Source organism: Odontesthes bonariensis, chromosome 3 (assembly GCF_027942865.1).
Source record: "Odontesthes bonariensis isolate fOdoBon6 chromosome 3, fOdoBon6.hap1, whole genome shotgun sequence".
In the NCBI taxonomy this organism is placed as follows: Eukaryota; Metazoa; Chordata; class Actinopteri; order Atheriniformes; family Atherinopsidae; genus Odontesthes; species Odontesthes bonariensis.
In genome coordinates this window covers 26807027-26820719 of record NC_134508.1, presented here as the reverse complement: position 1 = coordinate 26820719, position 13693 = coordinate 26807027, and the positions used below count along the sequence as shown (strand labels likewise).

Sequence of the window (13693 nt, the reverse complement as noted above, 5' to 3'; positions counted from 1 at the left end):
CAATCCTCTGCATGCACGTGTGTTTCTACGTGTATGTGTACGTATGCGTGTGGGGGGGTGCACGTGTGTGTGTCACGGGAGCTCTGGCTCTTTTCTTCACCTGCACACATGAAGCAAATCACTTCTAAACTCTTGTGGAATATATTATCTGCTCTAATCTCCACTCATCAGTTCACCTTGATGTTGCCATGGCCGACTAATAATGCCCTAAATTTTCCCTGTGTGTTTCAGTGAAAGTTGGTAACGCTTCCTAGTTTATTAAGCACATTTAAAACCGCTGTTGTTGGTCACATTGCTGTACGTTGGAAATAGAAATGAAATTTAAGGCAGCGCAAATATCAAAAGACATAAGCTTTAAAACAATGAAAGATATGCAAAGGCACAAAAAAATATAACAATAGAAAAAATGAACCCATATTGAATTAAAAGCTAAGGAATTAATAAATGTATTCCAAGACAAGACCAAAAAAATAGGCATGCAGGGGCAGTAGTTTTCAGCAGGACAACAGTAGGCCCTGGTCTCCTCTACACACCAGCTTTGACCTCAGGATGACTAAAGGCAAATGATCAGAGAGGTAAGAGAGACGCAAAGGAGCGAGCCCATTAAGTGCCTCATAAGTGTAAGCATGTACTTCTGGTCCTACTGACACCTACCATTTCAACTCACATTTTCCAAAACACAACCTCCAACTTCACTTAACTACAGTTCAGGTTTGGTCACCTTCTGCTTCTTCAGACCTCTTATCAGCCCGCAGACTTGAAGAGCTTATCTTGAACTTGAACTCAGTAAAGATTCCTTCTTTACAATTAGTTTGGCTAAATGTCTTCTTGGCTTGTCTAATATCTGAGTGTACCTTTTTATTTGAGTCTCAACTTTAAGAATGTAACAGGTGCATAACGTGAAATGCAATATAGTTCTGCCTGCTGGTATACGGTCTGGAAAAATCACCTGTGGAGCTACAAGTTAGGCATCAAAGTGCATAGATATATAAGACCTACATAACACAAAAAGACAGGACAGGAAGACAAATCAAGACGAATATGAAAGAGTCATTTCCCAATAACATCACAAAATTTTCTACAAAATACACTTCTGAATGAAAAACTAATGTTTCTTCATCACAAGTAGGAGTCATTTCCACGTTTTCTTTTGTTTTTGTTATTGACATGTCAGATATCTGTGCCTAATGAACGATGAAGCGTTCTGGCGGTGAGCAGTAATTGCTTAGAGCCCACAGTGGGGGTGTGATTGGAGAGACAGGGAGGAGTATATGACTTCACGACTGGCCCTGTTTAATGATAATGGGGTGCAACTTCACACTGCTGTGGTCAGCTAATCATACTGGACTGGCCGGGACAGCTCTCAGTGCTACCGAGCCGTGACTGGAATACTGAGCAGCAGCTCGCCCTCGCAGTTCCACACCATTCACTCGGCAGGGGATCAGGCATATGATTATGGCTTTGACCCAGCGACACCTGCAACACTGTCATTAGTCCCACCGCGGATGGACAGGTTTATTGTAAATAACCTAAAGCAAACCTGAAGATGAACTACAGTCGACATTTTGACAAGCGCTCTTTAAGAGTGAAGATAACGTTAGCATGGTGACCTATCAACACTACACAGAAAGTTAACAAAAGATTATCATTATCTCTGCCTACTTATATCTGAGCAAACACATTAACTCCAGTAAGCAGCTGTTTAAAGCTAAGAAGTGCCGATAAAATAGAAACACCACTTACGTGCTTACCTTTGCTGCTTAAAAGTTTTTGAGTTTCTCTGTATTTCTGCAATATTATAACCTAAAACCTCATCATGTTTTTCACACAATCCCTAAAAGTATAAGATGTTAACCTCACTAAAAAAACGAGACACATAATGAGCTTAGATATAAGCCTATAAATGCCAGTCCTTAAGAATTTCAGAAAGATGTTACTGAGTCGAAGGAACAGTAGTGCTGCTTTATACAGAAATGTGATTCTTTTCTCACTATCTTATGTATGTCTTTATATTTTTTTAGTAAAAGCTGTTGTACCTCATAACAATGCATGATATAGCGAAATGAAAAGCTCTCTGTCAGCGTTGGTAAAGCTGATAAAGACTGAAGATGAAGACGTGCAGCTCATACTCAAGTGACTCGTGTCCTCGCTCCTGGCAAGATGAATATCACACTATAAAGTGGGTTATTTGCACTTTTCTGGCAATGCAAAGGCACAGCTGTATTTCTTCCCTGATGGGTTGCAGAGTTATAAAAGAGTCTGTCATTCTGTGCAGTAAATCTTTTGACCAAGTATGATTTTTATTATGAGCCTCGCCACATCTGAACCTAAATTGGTCATGAAAAGCATTGGTTTGACTGGAAATATCAGACTTTCCGGTTTCCCCTGTTTTTTAATTTTATTTTCTATTTTGGTACCTCTTGTTGTGGTCCATGTAGGACTTTGCTCCAAAGTGTCTGGCCTCTTTTCTACTTTATGCAGTTTTCTTGGGAGTAATTTCTGCCTGTTCACTTTGAAGCTCCAGTGGAGCTAAGCTTTAAGGCTTATTGTGTTTCAACGCTGCAGTGTTATCTTCTTATATTTCCTTTCCTACTTTTTTTGATTTTTTTAATTCTTTGTGACGCATGCTTTGTGAGCTTCATGAATTAATTTGACCTGGCAAGACTTTTTTGTGTCAGCATTATTTAAAGAATATGACCTTATCTACCTATTATGGACAGCATTCCAGTACATCTGTGAAAGTATGGATTTTGGTGATGAAGTTTATTTTCCTCACCTGTCTACCTCCAGCCTTTTGATCTTCATTTTGGCCCTCCACAACATGATATAATCGGCGTAACAGAAAAACAGCTTTAAACTTTAACACCAATAAATCAGCCATGCTGTATAATAGGTAGTTTTTTTCACATGTTAGATTAATTTAGTATAAAGAGCTGATAATATTAGAAAAAATAAAGCATGTAATTGACTTGTGGTGTTTTTATACAGTGTACAGAATACAGTTGTGAATCTGATGATGTCTTTGTGTTCTATTTTTCTTTTCTAATTGGATGCTATAGAGACGTTTACATACTAGCAATGGGAGGCAGTTATTTTTGATGAAGCACAATACCATGTTATTGCTAGTAAAACTTAATTTTGGCTGACATTGGCAGATGATCTTAAAAGTTCATTTTGCACTTGAGCTAGCAACTTGTGTGGATTGACTCAAAATAAACTACAATCCCTATCTTCGTCCTGAAGAAAAGCGCTATGTTATTCAGTGCAATAGTCTTTTCATGGCTCAATATTGTATAAATGAGAGATGGGTGGTTTTAGACAATCATTGGATTCTGACTTTGAAATATAAAATGTCCAGTTTATTGTCCGTATTTGGAAACTGAAACTGTATCGCTTATGTTGCAGAGAAGATACACTCATACATTAATTATCATTAATAAGTAATCAGTGCCCTCTGGACTTAACCCATAAATTCTCCTCATTGTTGTGACATCAATGCATCACAAAGTACAGAGCGCCCCCTGTTGTTCGACATCTTTTAGTGCACCTTCGACTTTAAACTCACGTCTATTACTTTAAGAAACGTCCCCGAAAGGCATTGTGGGTAGAGTGTTCACAACCAATCAAATCGCTGTTGTCATCGCGTTGTTATGGAGTTGGGCTGGTTTGAATCCCCAAAGAACCCCGACACTTTCTGTGTTTCTAGATAAAAGCGACTTTAACTTGCAAAGCGAATATTTTGAAGATGTTCACAGATCAATTAGACGCTCTGCGTGAGCGTAACAAACACTTGCTGACGCAGCTGAGGCAGCAGAGAGAGAAACTGGAGCGACCGAGCAGCTGCGGTCCGAACCGCAAGAGGGGGAGAGAGGACGCGGATGAGGAGAGGAGGAAGCCCGAAGTGATGGTGACACTGACCGATGGATACTGCCGTCCTGCCAGGAAAGCTCTCGCCAAACCCTCTGTTAGATTTGCCGGTAATTAAATAGTTCGTTTACATGTGGCTGATTACACCGGAAATATCTGCACATGCTAGCTACAAGCTAGCTACAAAAAAAAAGTGTTTTTATTCTCCTTTGGTATGTCTATTGTCTTCATACATCTGAACTAAACTACATGGAGTAAATATGCTTACCGTATATTATATTTGTAATTACACAGTTTTCAGTATTGTGAGGTGCTTGCACATATCTATTTAAGACACCGACAGTATACAAAACGAGGAAAATAGGCCCCACCTCTGTCAGCTTCAATATTTAAATACAGGTTGCATGTCAATGCATCAACGATAATTCCATCATTCAACATTTATAATAAGATTATAAACTCTAGTAGAGCCAATTTTAGCGTTTAATAAGAACTTTTAATTTAGCCCAAACCAAAAGTCCTTGTAATGACTATTTTGTCCAAGTTAAGAATGAAATAATCCCTCCTATCAGATCCGGACTTTGTGGAATCTTCCTTGTGTTTTTCAGATACTTGTGCGACACAAAGAGGTGAGATGCAAAGAGGCATCCAGCACCCTGTTTCCGCACCATCTGGAACCACCAAATACAGAGGAGTAAATGCTGAAAATACAACACTGTCAGAACTTTTGGAAGACAGCCACGAAAGTATTCAAGTCCACACCAGACTGCAGGGCGGGCCGCCACACAACGCCAACTCTTGTCCAGTTAGGCACAGCAACGAGCAGGTATGCCAAGGAACAGCACAACTGTGAACTCTTTCCCTGTATTTGTTCACTGCATTACATAACATCAGAAATTATTAATGCCACTGGAGACATTTAGGAACTAATTGCAAGATGGACTCCAAAGTTCACTCCAACACATGTTTTACTCTTTGTAAGAAGTGTTTCGTGGTCATCGACATATTTTTGACATAATACAGTTATGTCAAAGCATAAAGCATTTGTCCCAATATTTGTTATATCCTTTTTTTTAGAAGAAGAAAAACATTCAGCAATTATTGCACTTTGAACCCACAAGGGAAAAAAATTTGTCCACATATTACTGCAATTCTGTTTTTTTTTTTTAAATCTTTTTGTAGATTTAATCCTATTTTTATTACCAGCCTCTTCCAGGTGATCACCATGCTGTATCTTAAAATGATGATGAATATCACATCACATGTTTCCCTTTTTCGTAGACAGTGTTCCAGAGTCGAGTCACATTTCAGCCTGACGAACGTGAAGACATACCTGGCTCAGACAGGCATCGTCTGGGGCCTTTACTCGGATACGACTGGATAGCAGGTATGTCTCATTTGTTTGTCTGTCATACAAAATCCTCAAACAGGTGACTGACAGCCGATGTTTGTTTTTACCCTTTCAGGAGTTCTGGACACTGAGGACTCATTGGTAGAACGCTCTGACGAGTTCTTCGATGATCTGCGTGTGTTTCGGTCCCTTAATAAAGACGAGTGCGTCCGTACCACACAAGCAGAGTGAGTATTCTCACTACATCACCTTGTTAATGATGACAAGGAATCTGTAACTGATGACAGGCTTATCATGTGAGACTTTTTTGACTCTTGAAGATTTTCTGAGGAGAGCCATCGAGTCCCATCACTCCTTACAGCTAAGGATGACCCAGAACCAAACAAGGACGCTCATCAGTGTAAGAGGGATAATTTATTTGGCAGTTTACCTTTTTTTTTTTTTTTTAATCCTTTTTGCTGTTGATTAACCAACACTTGTCTCTGTTTGCTCACTTTTTATCCAGGTATATTCTCTTACAGGATCAACAGCAGACTGTTTCCGGTCCCACTTCACTCTCAGGAGTGCTGCCCGGTGTGCAAGAAGCACAAATCCTCCCACCCTCACACTGCTGCTGAACCAGCCCTAATCAGGTACTGATGGTGTGGAATTTAACTGCCTTTTGAAGCCCCTTACAAGCAGCATAACATTTAATTGGCACCAGCTGGAAGACAGTCTTTGTTGTTTTAACTGGATCTACACTGCCGCTCCCAAAGGAATACAAAAGGAGGCAGATCTGGGTGCAGCTGTGACCTAAACTCTGTGTTGCTTTTTGTGGTCTTGTGTTGTTCCAAGCTTTATTTGTGTTTCAGTGTCGCGTAGACTGCTATAGAAATACTGACTATTCATTTTACAGTAAAAGATTACCACAGGGCCATGTTCCAATTCAGATTGTGATGAGCTCAACCTTTGGAGTTCCCACTAAAATACGTTTCCAGTGAAAATAGCAATTGTACAAATTTACTGATTCCCATCCATCCATCCATCCATTTTCTATACCCGCTGAATCCGTCGGTCGGGTCGCGGGGGGGCTGGAGCCTATCCCAGCGGTCAATGGGCGAGAGGCGGGGTACATCCTGGACAGGCCGCCATTTACTGATTCTCATTTTGTTGAAATGTATTTTGCAGCATTTTTCACAGTTTGACAAAATCTGGTCTTCTTTCTATTGAATTTGACGTTTTGATCACCTTTGTCCATGACCAGCATTTTTTGTGGGTTCCTTCTGAAAGAAGTGATTTGCATGTTTGAAAGCTCAAGCAGAAAATTAGTAATAACTGAAATCATTTCATGTTAGAATACCAGTGTGCGCAGTTTTCTAGGACTTCCAATGAGAGGTTTGTTTTTTGAACAACACTGATACAAAAATTAATGTGCGCTAATGTCTGAGTGTTTGCATGTCATCAAAAACTTCGCTTTGTTTTTACAGTCAAGCAAAATATATACGACAGCACGTGCCACGGCTCACAATGTATTTCCTCTAATTCAACTCCTCTTGTTGCTGTTTTATTCTAAGGGTCAGTATTCCTTGCGTCAATCTCCTGCCACCTTACAAGTACAAAGCTCATCGACGATGCAGCTTTGACACATCTGAAAGTTTGGGATTACCATCGGTGAGTTATGAATGACATAACATAATCATGCCTACTTGTATGATTTGACCATTTAACTATTTCTCATGACGATAAGGTTTGGGTTTGGAACCAGCCCCCCTAGCTGTTGCCTTTCTGCATGTAGATTTGCATGGTCTCCCTCCTTGGTTGCATCAGTATTCTCAAAATACCACAGTTTTCACTGTTGATTGTATTAGTCTGAGCAGAGCCAAAATGCATTTAACTAACTTTAAGTAACTTAAAAACAACGTCTGTGCGGTGAGTTCAGCCGTGCTTACATGCAAGATGATCTCCACAGAGAAAGTTAAAAGTGACAGAATGTCTTAAACGTTCTCACACACGATCCACAGTGTCGCAACATCAGACATCCTTCAGTTATAACTCAATTCTGCTCCTGTGCAAGTGTGTTCTGTTGTACCGGAGATGAGAAAGGAAGCATTAAGGTAACTTTCCTTAGTGTTTCTGGAATTCTAACAGCTCTTTTTTGGCTGCTACTTAGATACTTTCAGGTCACTAACTGGGGAACTTTCCTTGGCAAAAAAAAGACCCTTTGACTGCAACCATTGTATTAAAGTGATAGTTCGGAGTAGATTCACCCTAGGGTCATTTGAACCGTGACATCCAGCCAAGTAGCCCACCCGAAGTTTTTTCGATATTGGCTGAACATCAGCTGAGTTACTGAGTTATCCCGAATAACTTAGTACAAGCGCTAATGGAACCTGGCAGTATCTCCAAAATTACCACACTAAAATCACATGCCATGACACCAAACTTCTACAGTAGTACAAATATGGTCTGTACTCACAAAACGATGCATTTGGAAGTTTGTACATAGTCCAGGAGTTTATTATTATCAACACAAGCCTAATAGCTTCTCTGCAGCTAAAGCTGCGTCGACGTCACTTCCTTGATCTGGGAGCTTCAAAGTAAGATGAGGGTTGATCTACTACTGTAGACAACAAAGTATATGCTATATTCTACATGAATTTTTATTAATTTTTATGTTGTAGAGTTGTGAATTTATTTTATCAATGGAGAAATTGAGCAGCCTTGCTTGTTCCCCGATTCCGACATCGCTGCCACAATTACTTGTGGTCCCGACAAAACGGCGTACATAGCCAAGTTTGGTTTAGCTGTGTATATTAAAGAGGAACTGGTGTCCAAGGTAAACAAATCACCGTCCGTTCTTATGTTCGATGAGAGCCTCAACGAAATGACAAATTTTTTAGTTGATTTTCATTATTTATAGTTCTCTCTACTCCCCATATTCCCAGCATGGAATAAGTAGCTAGCTAACATAACAAATGTTAAAAAACAACTTAACTGTGTCAGTTAAACTTTTTTGTGGTCTGCTGAAATTTTCTTTGATTTTTCACACCTCTGTTTGGCTTGTTGTCTGTGTCTGTGCTGTGGTGTTGTAGCGTTTACTACTACTATGCTGCAATGTTTCATCAATGCTTTACACAGTCCACACTTTCATTTGTTTGAGAAATAAATGAACAAATAAAAAAAATTAAAAAAAGTTTTTCTTTGCCGGTAGGTCTGTGAAATAGGCTGTGAAATAGGTATTATTTTTTTTTTTATAAATGGTCTTAAAAAGGTCTTAAAAAGACTTAAATTTGACTTGAAGAAACCTGTAGGAACCCTGTGTGAGTACAGACCATATTTGTACTACTGTAGAAGTTTGGTGTCATGGCATGTGATTTTAGTGTGGTAATTTTGGAGATACTGCCAGGTTCCATTAGCGCTTGTACTAAGCTATTCGGGATAACTCAGTAACTCAGCTGATGTTCAGCCAAGATTGAAAAAACTTCGGGTGGGCTACTTGGCTGGATGTCACGGTTCAAATGACCCCAGGGTGAATCTACTCCGAACTATCACTTTAACACTTCTGGATTTAATTAATTATTTAGTTACATACTGCAGACGTACTTTAATTTTCATGGATCTCATTGTCCTTTTGCAGCACTGTCTCTCAGGCTGGTCAAACAAAGGTCAGAGCTCCCTGTCACCACCCAGCAGCCTCGATCTGCGGAGCAGCCTTAAAATGAAGAACTCTGATGAGTCCCTGAAAAAAGAAGTGGAGGTGAGACACTGCGGTCTTTGAATGCATACCTTACCTTGTTTTAGTATTCAACCCCTTTAGTGTTTTCCTATTAAACAGAATATGATCTTATGCTGCTTATTACCTTCAGAATTCACTTAAATAGGTCAATTAAGTCCACCTGTCTGCAATGGACGGCCACGTGATCTCAGTATATTTACACCTGTTGTGAGAGCAGGGCTCTAGAGTGCGACCAATTTGGTCGCACGTGCGACCTATTTTCTAAATGGTGCAACTAAAAAAAATCTGAGGTCGCACAAGTGCAACCACCCGTGGGAAAAAAAAAAAGTCTACGTGACTGAAAGTCTCCCTGTGGTTCAACAACAGACACACATTAGACCCATATCGTGGTCTAAACCAATCAGAGATAGTGAAGGGCAGGACCCCCCTCTGATTGGCCCATGTACGTGTGTGTAGGTTTGAACACGCGCATCCTGTAGTCAGACAGACAGGTGATGAACCTCGGCCCGTCAGATAAACAGTGGATGTAGCCGCGGGTGATAAGATGAGAAGAACGATTGACAACTTTTTCGTTAAGTTATGGCCTGATACGTCCGAAAATAACCACAACCAATGCTCTGACACGGAGCCATAAACCTCCCACGTCATGTCAGGCCCTGGTCCGGAGCTAGCATCAGATAATGAGCCACATACGATCAACTCCGAGACAGAACCAACTGAAATTAAAAGGGGTAAAGTGTATACATTTACAAGAGAGTGGCTTGACCAGTTTCCCTGGCTAAGATGCAGAAAAAGCACAACGCATCTATGAAACACATTACCTGCTCAGTGTCCTCTCCCCCCGCTGCCTTTCAGCGGCAGGCAGGAGCAAACAGAGATGATAATCAAGTTTAACGTTGCCGACCATTTTGCAAAAGTTCCCTTCACTAAGTTCCAAGTCCGAAATAATTCTTCAGAAGAAAAATGGCTTGAACATAAACCCGACGTACAGCAATGATGTCGCATGCGCAAAATTTATAGGAGTCATCGCAGATACATTGAAAAAAAAGACGTCTGTGCTAAGTCCGAACAGTGAGTACATGGCATTCCTGGTCGTTCAGGAATGCGTCAGTGTGTACGGCCGTATCTTGAGGAGAGGAAGACCGGTGAATATACTGATATATATATTTAACCCAACTACAGGAGTTGGCCATCCGAGGGGCATGTGACTGCAATGGAGGATAGTCCATAAGTTTGAAGCCCTTAAAACACTTGCAATTTTAATTTAGATTTTCTTTTTATTTAATTTATCTTGAGATGTTTTAAGTTTAAATTTCAGGCCAGTGAAGCCCTTTAAGCACCAACACTTTTTCAGTAAGTCAAGTTCAGTAAGTTGTAGAATTGTGCTTCAAATAAAGAACTTTATTTGGACCAGATTGCTTGTTAATCGTTTACAAGTCAATATTGCCTATATGGACAGTGATTTAAAAATAAATAAATTAAAAAAATTGAACCTGTAAAACTGCGGTGTTAAATGCAATGCGTTTGAAAATTTGGGTGCACCTAACTTTTGTGCTGGTGCACCTAAGAAAAAAAGTTGGGCGCACCAGTGCAACCAGTGTAAAAAGTTAGTCTAGAGCCCTGGAGAGCCTCGAGAGTCTAGATAGATAGATAGATAGATAGATAGATAGATAGATAGATAGACGACTTTAACAAGTCTGTAACAATACCGGGCACGTGGCCATTGTTTAAACAAAAAAAGCTATGGAAATTCTTTTAGCATGTGGAACATGGTACTTTGGTCAGAGGAGACTTAAATTGAACATAGTGACCATAATGGAAATGAGCTAAATGGCACAAACCCATTAGCCTAAACAAAATAAAATAAACATCTCCCTCACCAGAGTGAAACCTGGTGGCACCAGCATCATGCTGTGATGATGTTTTTTATTGGCAGACTCTGGTAGTTGGTTAGAAATGAAGGAATGATGGACTAATTCAAATACAGGTAAATTCTTGAGGAAAACTTCACTGGGTCTTCCACAGAATTGAGATTGGGACTGAGGTTCACCTTTCAATACCACAAAGACCAAGAGCATGATGCTTAACCACCTCTCAAGGGGTAAATGAGCAAGCATTTAAGTGCACTGTAACCATTTCGTCACATTCTAGACCTCAATCTGATCAAGAATCTGTGGCATGGCCTGAAGATTGCGGTTCACCCGTGGAATTCAATACATCTTATAAGAGCTGGAGCAGATGTGGCTCGATGGTCCAAACTCTTAGAGATACATAATCCTAAAAAACTTGCTGTTGTTGTTGCTGTATAAGGATTATCTACAAAATGTAGTCTTTTTTTTTTTGGTTTTTTTGTTAAACAGTTTAAACATTTTGAACCAAAATGGTTTGTTGTTTTGGCAAAAGATGGATGATAACACCATCAATCGCACCCATTCTGATGTTTGATGTGAAAATGAGCTGAATCTCCTGCTTCAGTAAATATCTCCGTTTCACTGTTTCCACGTGATTGGCTGTTGAATTATTCTATGACCAATAATGTGTGCATATCTTCTAATGAAGTGCTTGTTGAACATAGTTGTACAGCACATTAGTCTCTAATTTTGTCTTATTCTTGTGTTCTGATCTCTGAGTCAGATATCTCAAGTATCAAGCATTTCATTTCACCTTGTTGTGGAACCCTGTACATGGCCCAAATAAAATCAGTTCTCATATTTTTCAGGATCTATCTGCATCGAAGGTGTTTGGAGGCCAACGCTCCGGCCAGATCTCAGATGTGTCTTGCTTGCCCCGTCACAACTTTCAACACTTCTCCCCAAACAGAAAAATGGGAAGCACATCTTACCCTTTATGCTGACAGAATGTCCGCCTATTTTTAATGAACAGCTCTGCTCTAGTGTAACGCATTACAAAGCATCTTTTTTATCTTTATGTTCACATTTTAAGGAGCTTTCTCTGCTCAGTGTGTTTTATTTGATTACATTTTTGTAACAGGAAACAAACAGCATGTAAAGTGCCCCAAAAGTTGGACGGGACTACTTGAAACGAGCTGAATCTATATTTTTATGTTGCATATTTGTTAATGAGACAAAAATCATGTTAGATTAATTGGATCAAATCATTTACACAACTCTAAAGTTGACTGTTGTATTCGATTGAAACGAAACAGATTTAGACTCACTCAACATGTGACCGTCTGTTGCCTCGTGGAACTGAAGCAAGAGGTCAGGGTTGCATCACAGTGAAAAGGGAAGACATTTAAAACACAATTGTTTTAGACCCACAAATAAAAGGTTAAAAATGTATTCGCGTTCTAACTTGCAACATAAAGGAAGTCGCACTGAATCATCAGTGCCTCTCATGCTGCAGCTCTTTACCCTTTCCAGCTGTTTGCTTTGGCACCATGGTCCACACATACTTCTGTTTTTAACTTCCTTAGTGTGGGAAGGAGAACATTGTAGTTAGCGAAGACAGAGCCCAGTGTACTTTACAGAAGCTGCAGCTCACAGGAAACCACAACCACCTATACTTGCTTACACGTGTCATGTACTTTTTGCGATCCCACCTACCTAACTTTATGCTTGTCTCTAGCTGGTCAACATATTTGAATGTCTTAGATCATATCAAATGTGTCAGGGTGTGTTAGGTGAATTAAAAATACATGAAGCAAAGGAAATCCTCTTTATATGTTCAGCACAAAAATATCAGTGCAATTTTTGCTCTGCTGTGAAAGAGCAGCAGCACTTTTTTTTTCTTCTTATGAGAAACGTTTGACTCAAAGCAAAGTATCGGATGTGATCTAGCAGAGCGATTCCTGATAGTTATCTTAGAGGATGATGTGACACCACAATGCAGCGTTGTGTAAGATGTGGCTTTGTGACACTACATTTGATTTTAGTTTAAAGATCTGCTCGGGGCTATGAAGCTGCTACTGTTGTATCTTAAAAGTTGTACAAGGTTTTCATGATCTGCTCATTTTGGTCTAATCTGCAAACTGGCTTCAACTGACGACACACAATACACTGTAATCCAACGTGATCGGAAGCAGAACTTTCCAGGAAAAGGCCTTTTTTACAGAAGTGAAAATCGTTTGGGTCCCCAAAATACCACCAGGCATTTTTCAGAGCATTGCTCTACTGCCTCTGAATGAAAATGTATTTTTCTACCTTCAGGGACCTCTCGGTTGCCATGGAGATAAATGGGATTTAAAAAAAATCTTTTCAGACCAATAAAAAAAAACCTGACTGCAAACATCGTCCCCATTGTGTCTGCACATAGATCTGATTTGAAAGGTCTGCACTGCGTTGCTGTGTCATCTTAATTGTTATATCTACATTAAAGATAAAAGCATATACAGCATTTTCATTCCTGACTTGAATAAGTTTCAAGTGTGTCATTTAAAAACTATCATGCCTCACATGAGGAAATTTGTCATCAGTACAGTAAACTAAAACAGCTTTCACATCTTCTGGTTGGGTTTTTACACTGTTCAGGCTGTATCAAACTCAGGTAAAAAAGTGAGGCTGTGCTGTTTTGTGACATCTCTGACAGGCGTGATAAAACTGATTCAGTGTGGAGAAAGCAAGTCTGTAATGGACAAAAAGGCTGCCACTGCTGTACTTAAGCAAGAGAACAATACGGAGGAACGTGGGAGGGGAAACTTTTTTATGAAATGTCAGCTTCTCGCTGTGTAACAGGCTTTGAGTCATAGGGGCATTAAAGTGGGCACAGCACGAACTTAGTACAGTAGTGTAGCTGAAGAC

General features: G+C 39.9%; 1 protein-coding gene across 1 annotated transcript; it reads left to right on the top strand.

Annotated features, from left to right (window-relative positions):
• The first annotated feature begins 3636 nt into the window (after window positions 1-3636).
• miip (migration and invasion inhibitory protein) lies at window positions 3637-13174 on the top strand. The gene is made up of 9 exons (XM_075462188.1): window positions 3637-3977; window positions 4476-4693; window positions 5149-5254; window positions 5334-5445; window positions 5539-5618; window positions 5724-5850; window positions 6772-6868; window positions 8835-8954; window positions 11653-13174. The coding sequence occupies exons 1-9, from the start codon at window positions 3746-3748 to the stop codon at window positions 11785-11787; spliced, it is 1227 nt and encodes a 408-aa protein (XP_075318303.1). The 5' UTR covers window positions 3637-3745; the 3' UTR covers window positions 11788-13174.
• Window positions 13175-13693: the final 519 nt, after the last annotated feature.

Coding starts and splice junctions, on each gene's coding strand:
- miip (XM_075462188.1), top strand. CDS start 3,746: ATGTTCACAGATCAATTAGACGCTCTGCGTGAGCGTAACAAACACTTG. Junction 4,694..5,148: donor TTAGGCACAGCAACGAGCAG/GTATGCCAAGGA, acceptor CCTTTTTCGTAG/ACAGTGTTCCAGAGTCGAGT. Junction 6,869..8,834: donor AAAGTTTGGGATTACCATCG/GTGAGTTATGAA, acceptor GTCCTTTTGCAG/CACTGTCTCTCAGGCTGGTC.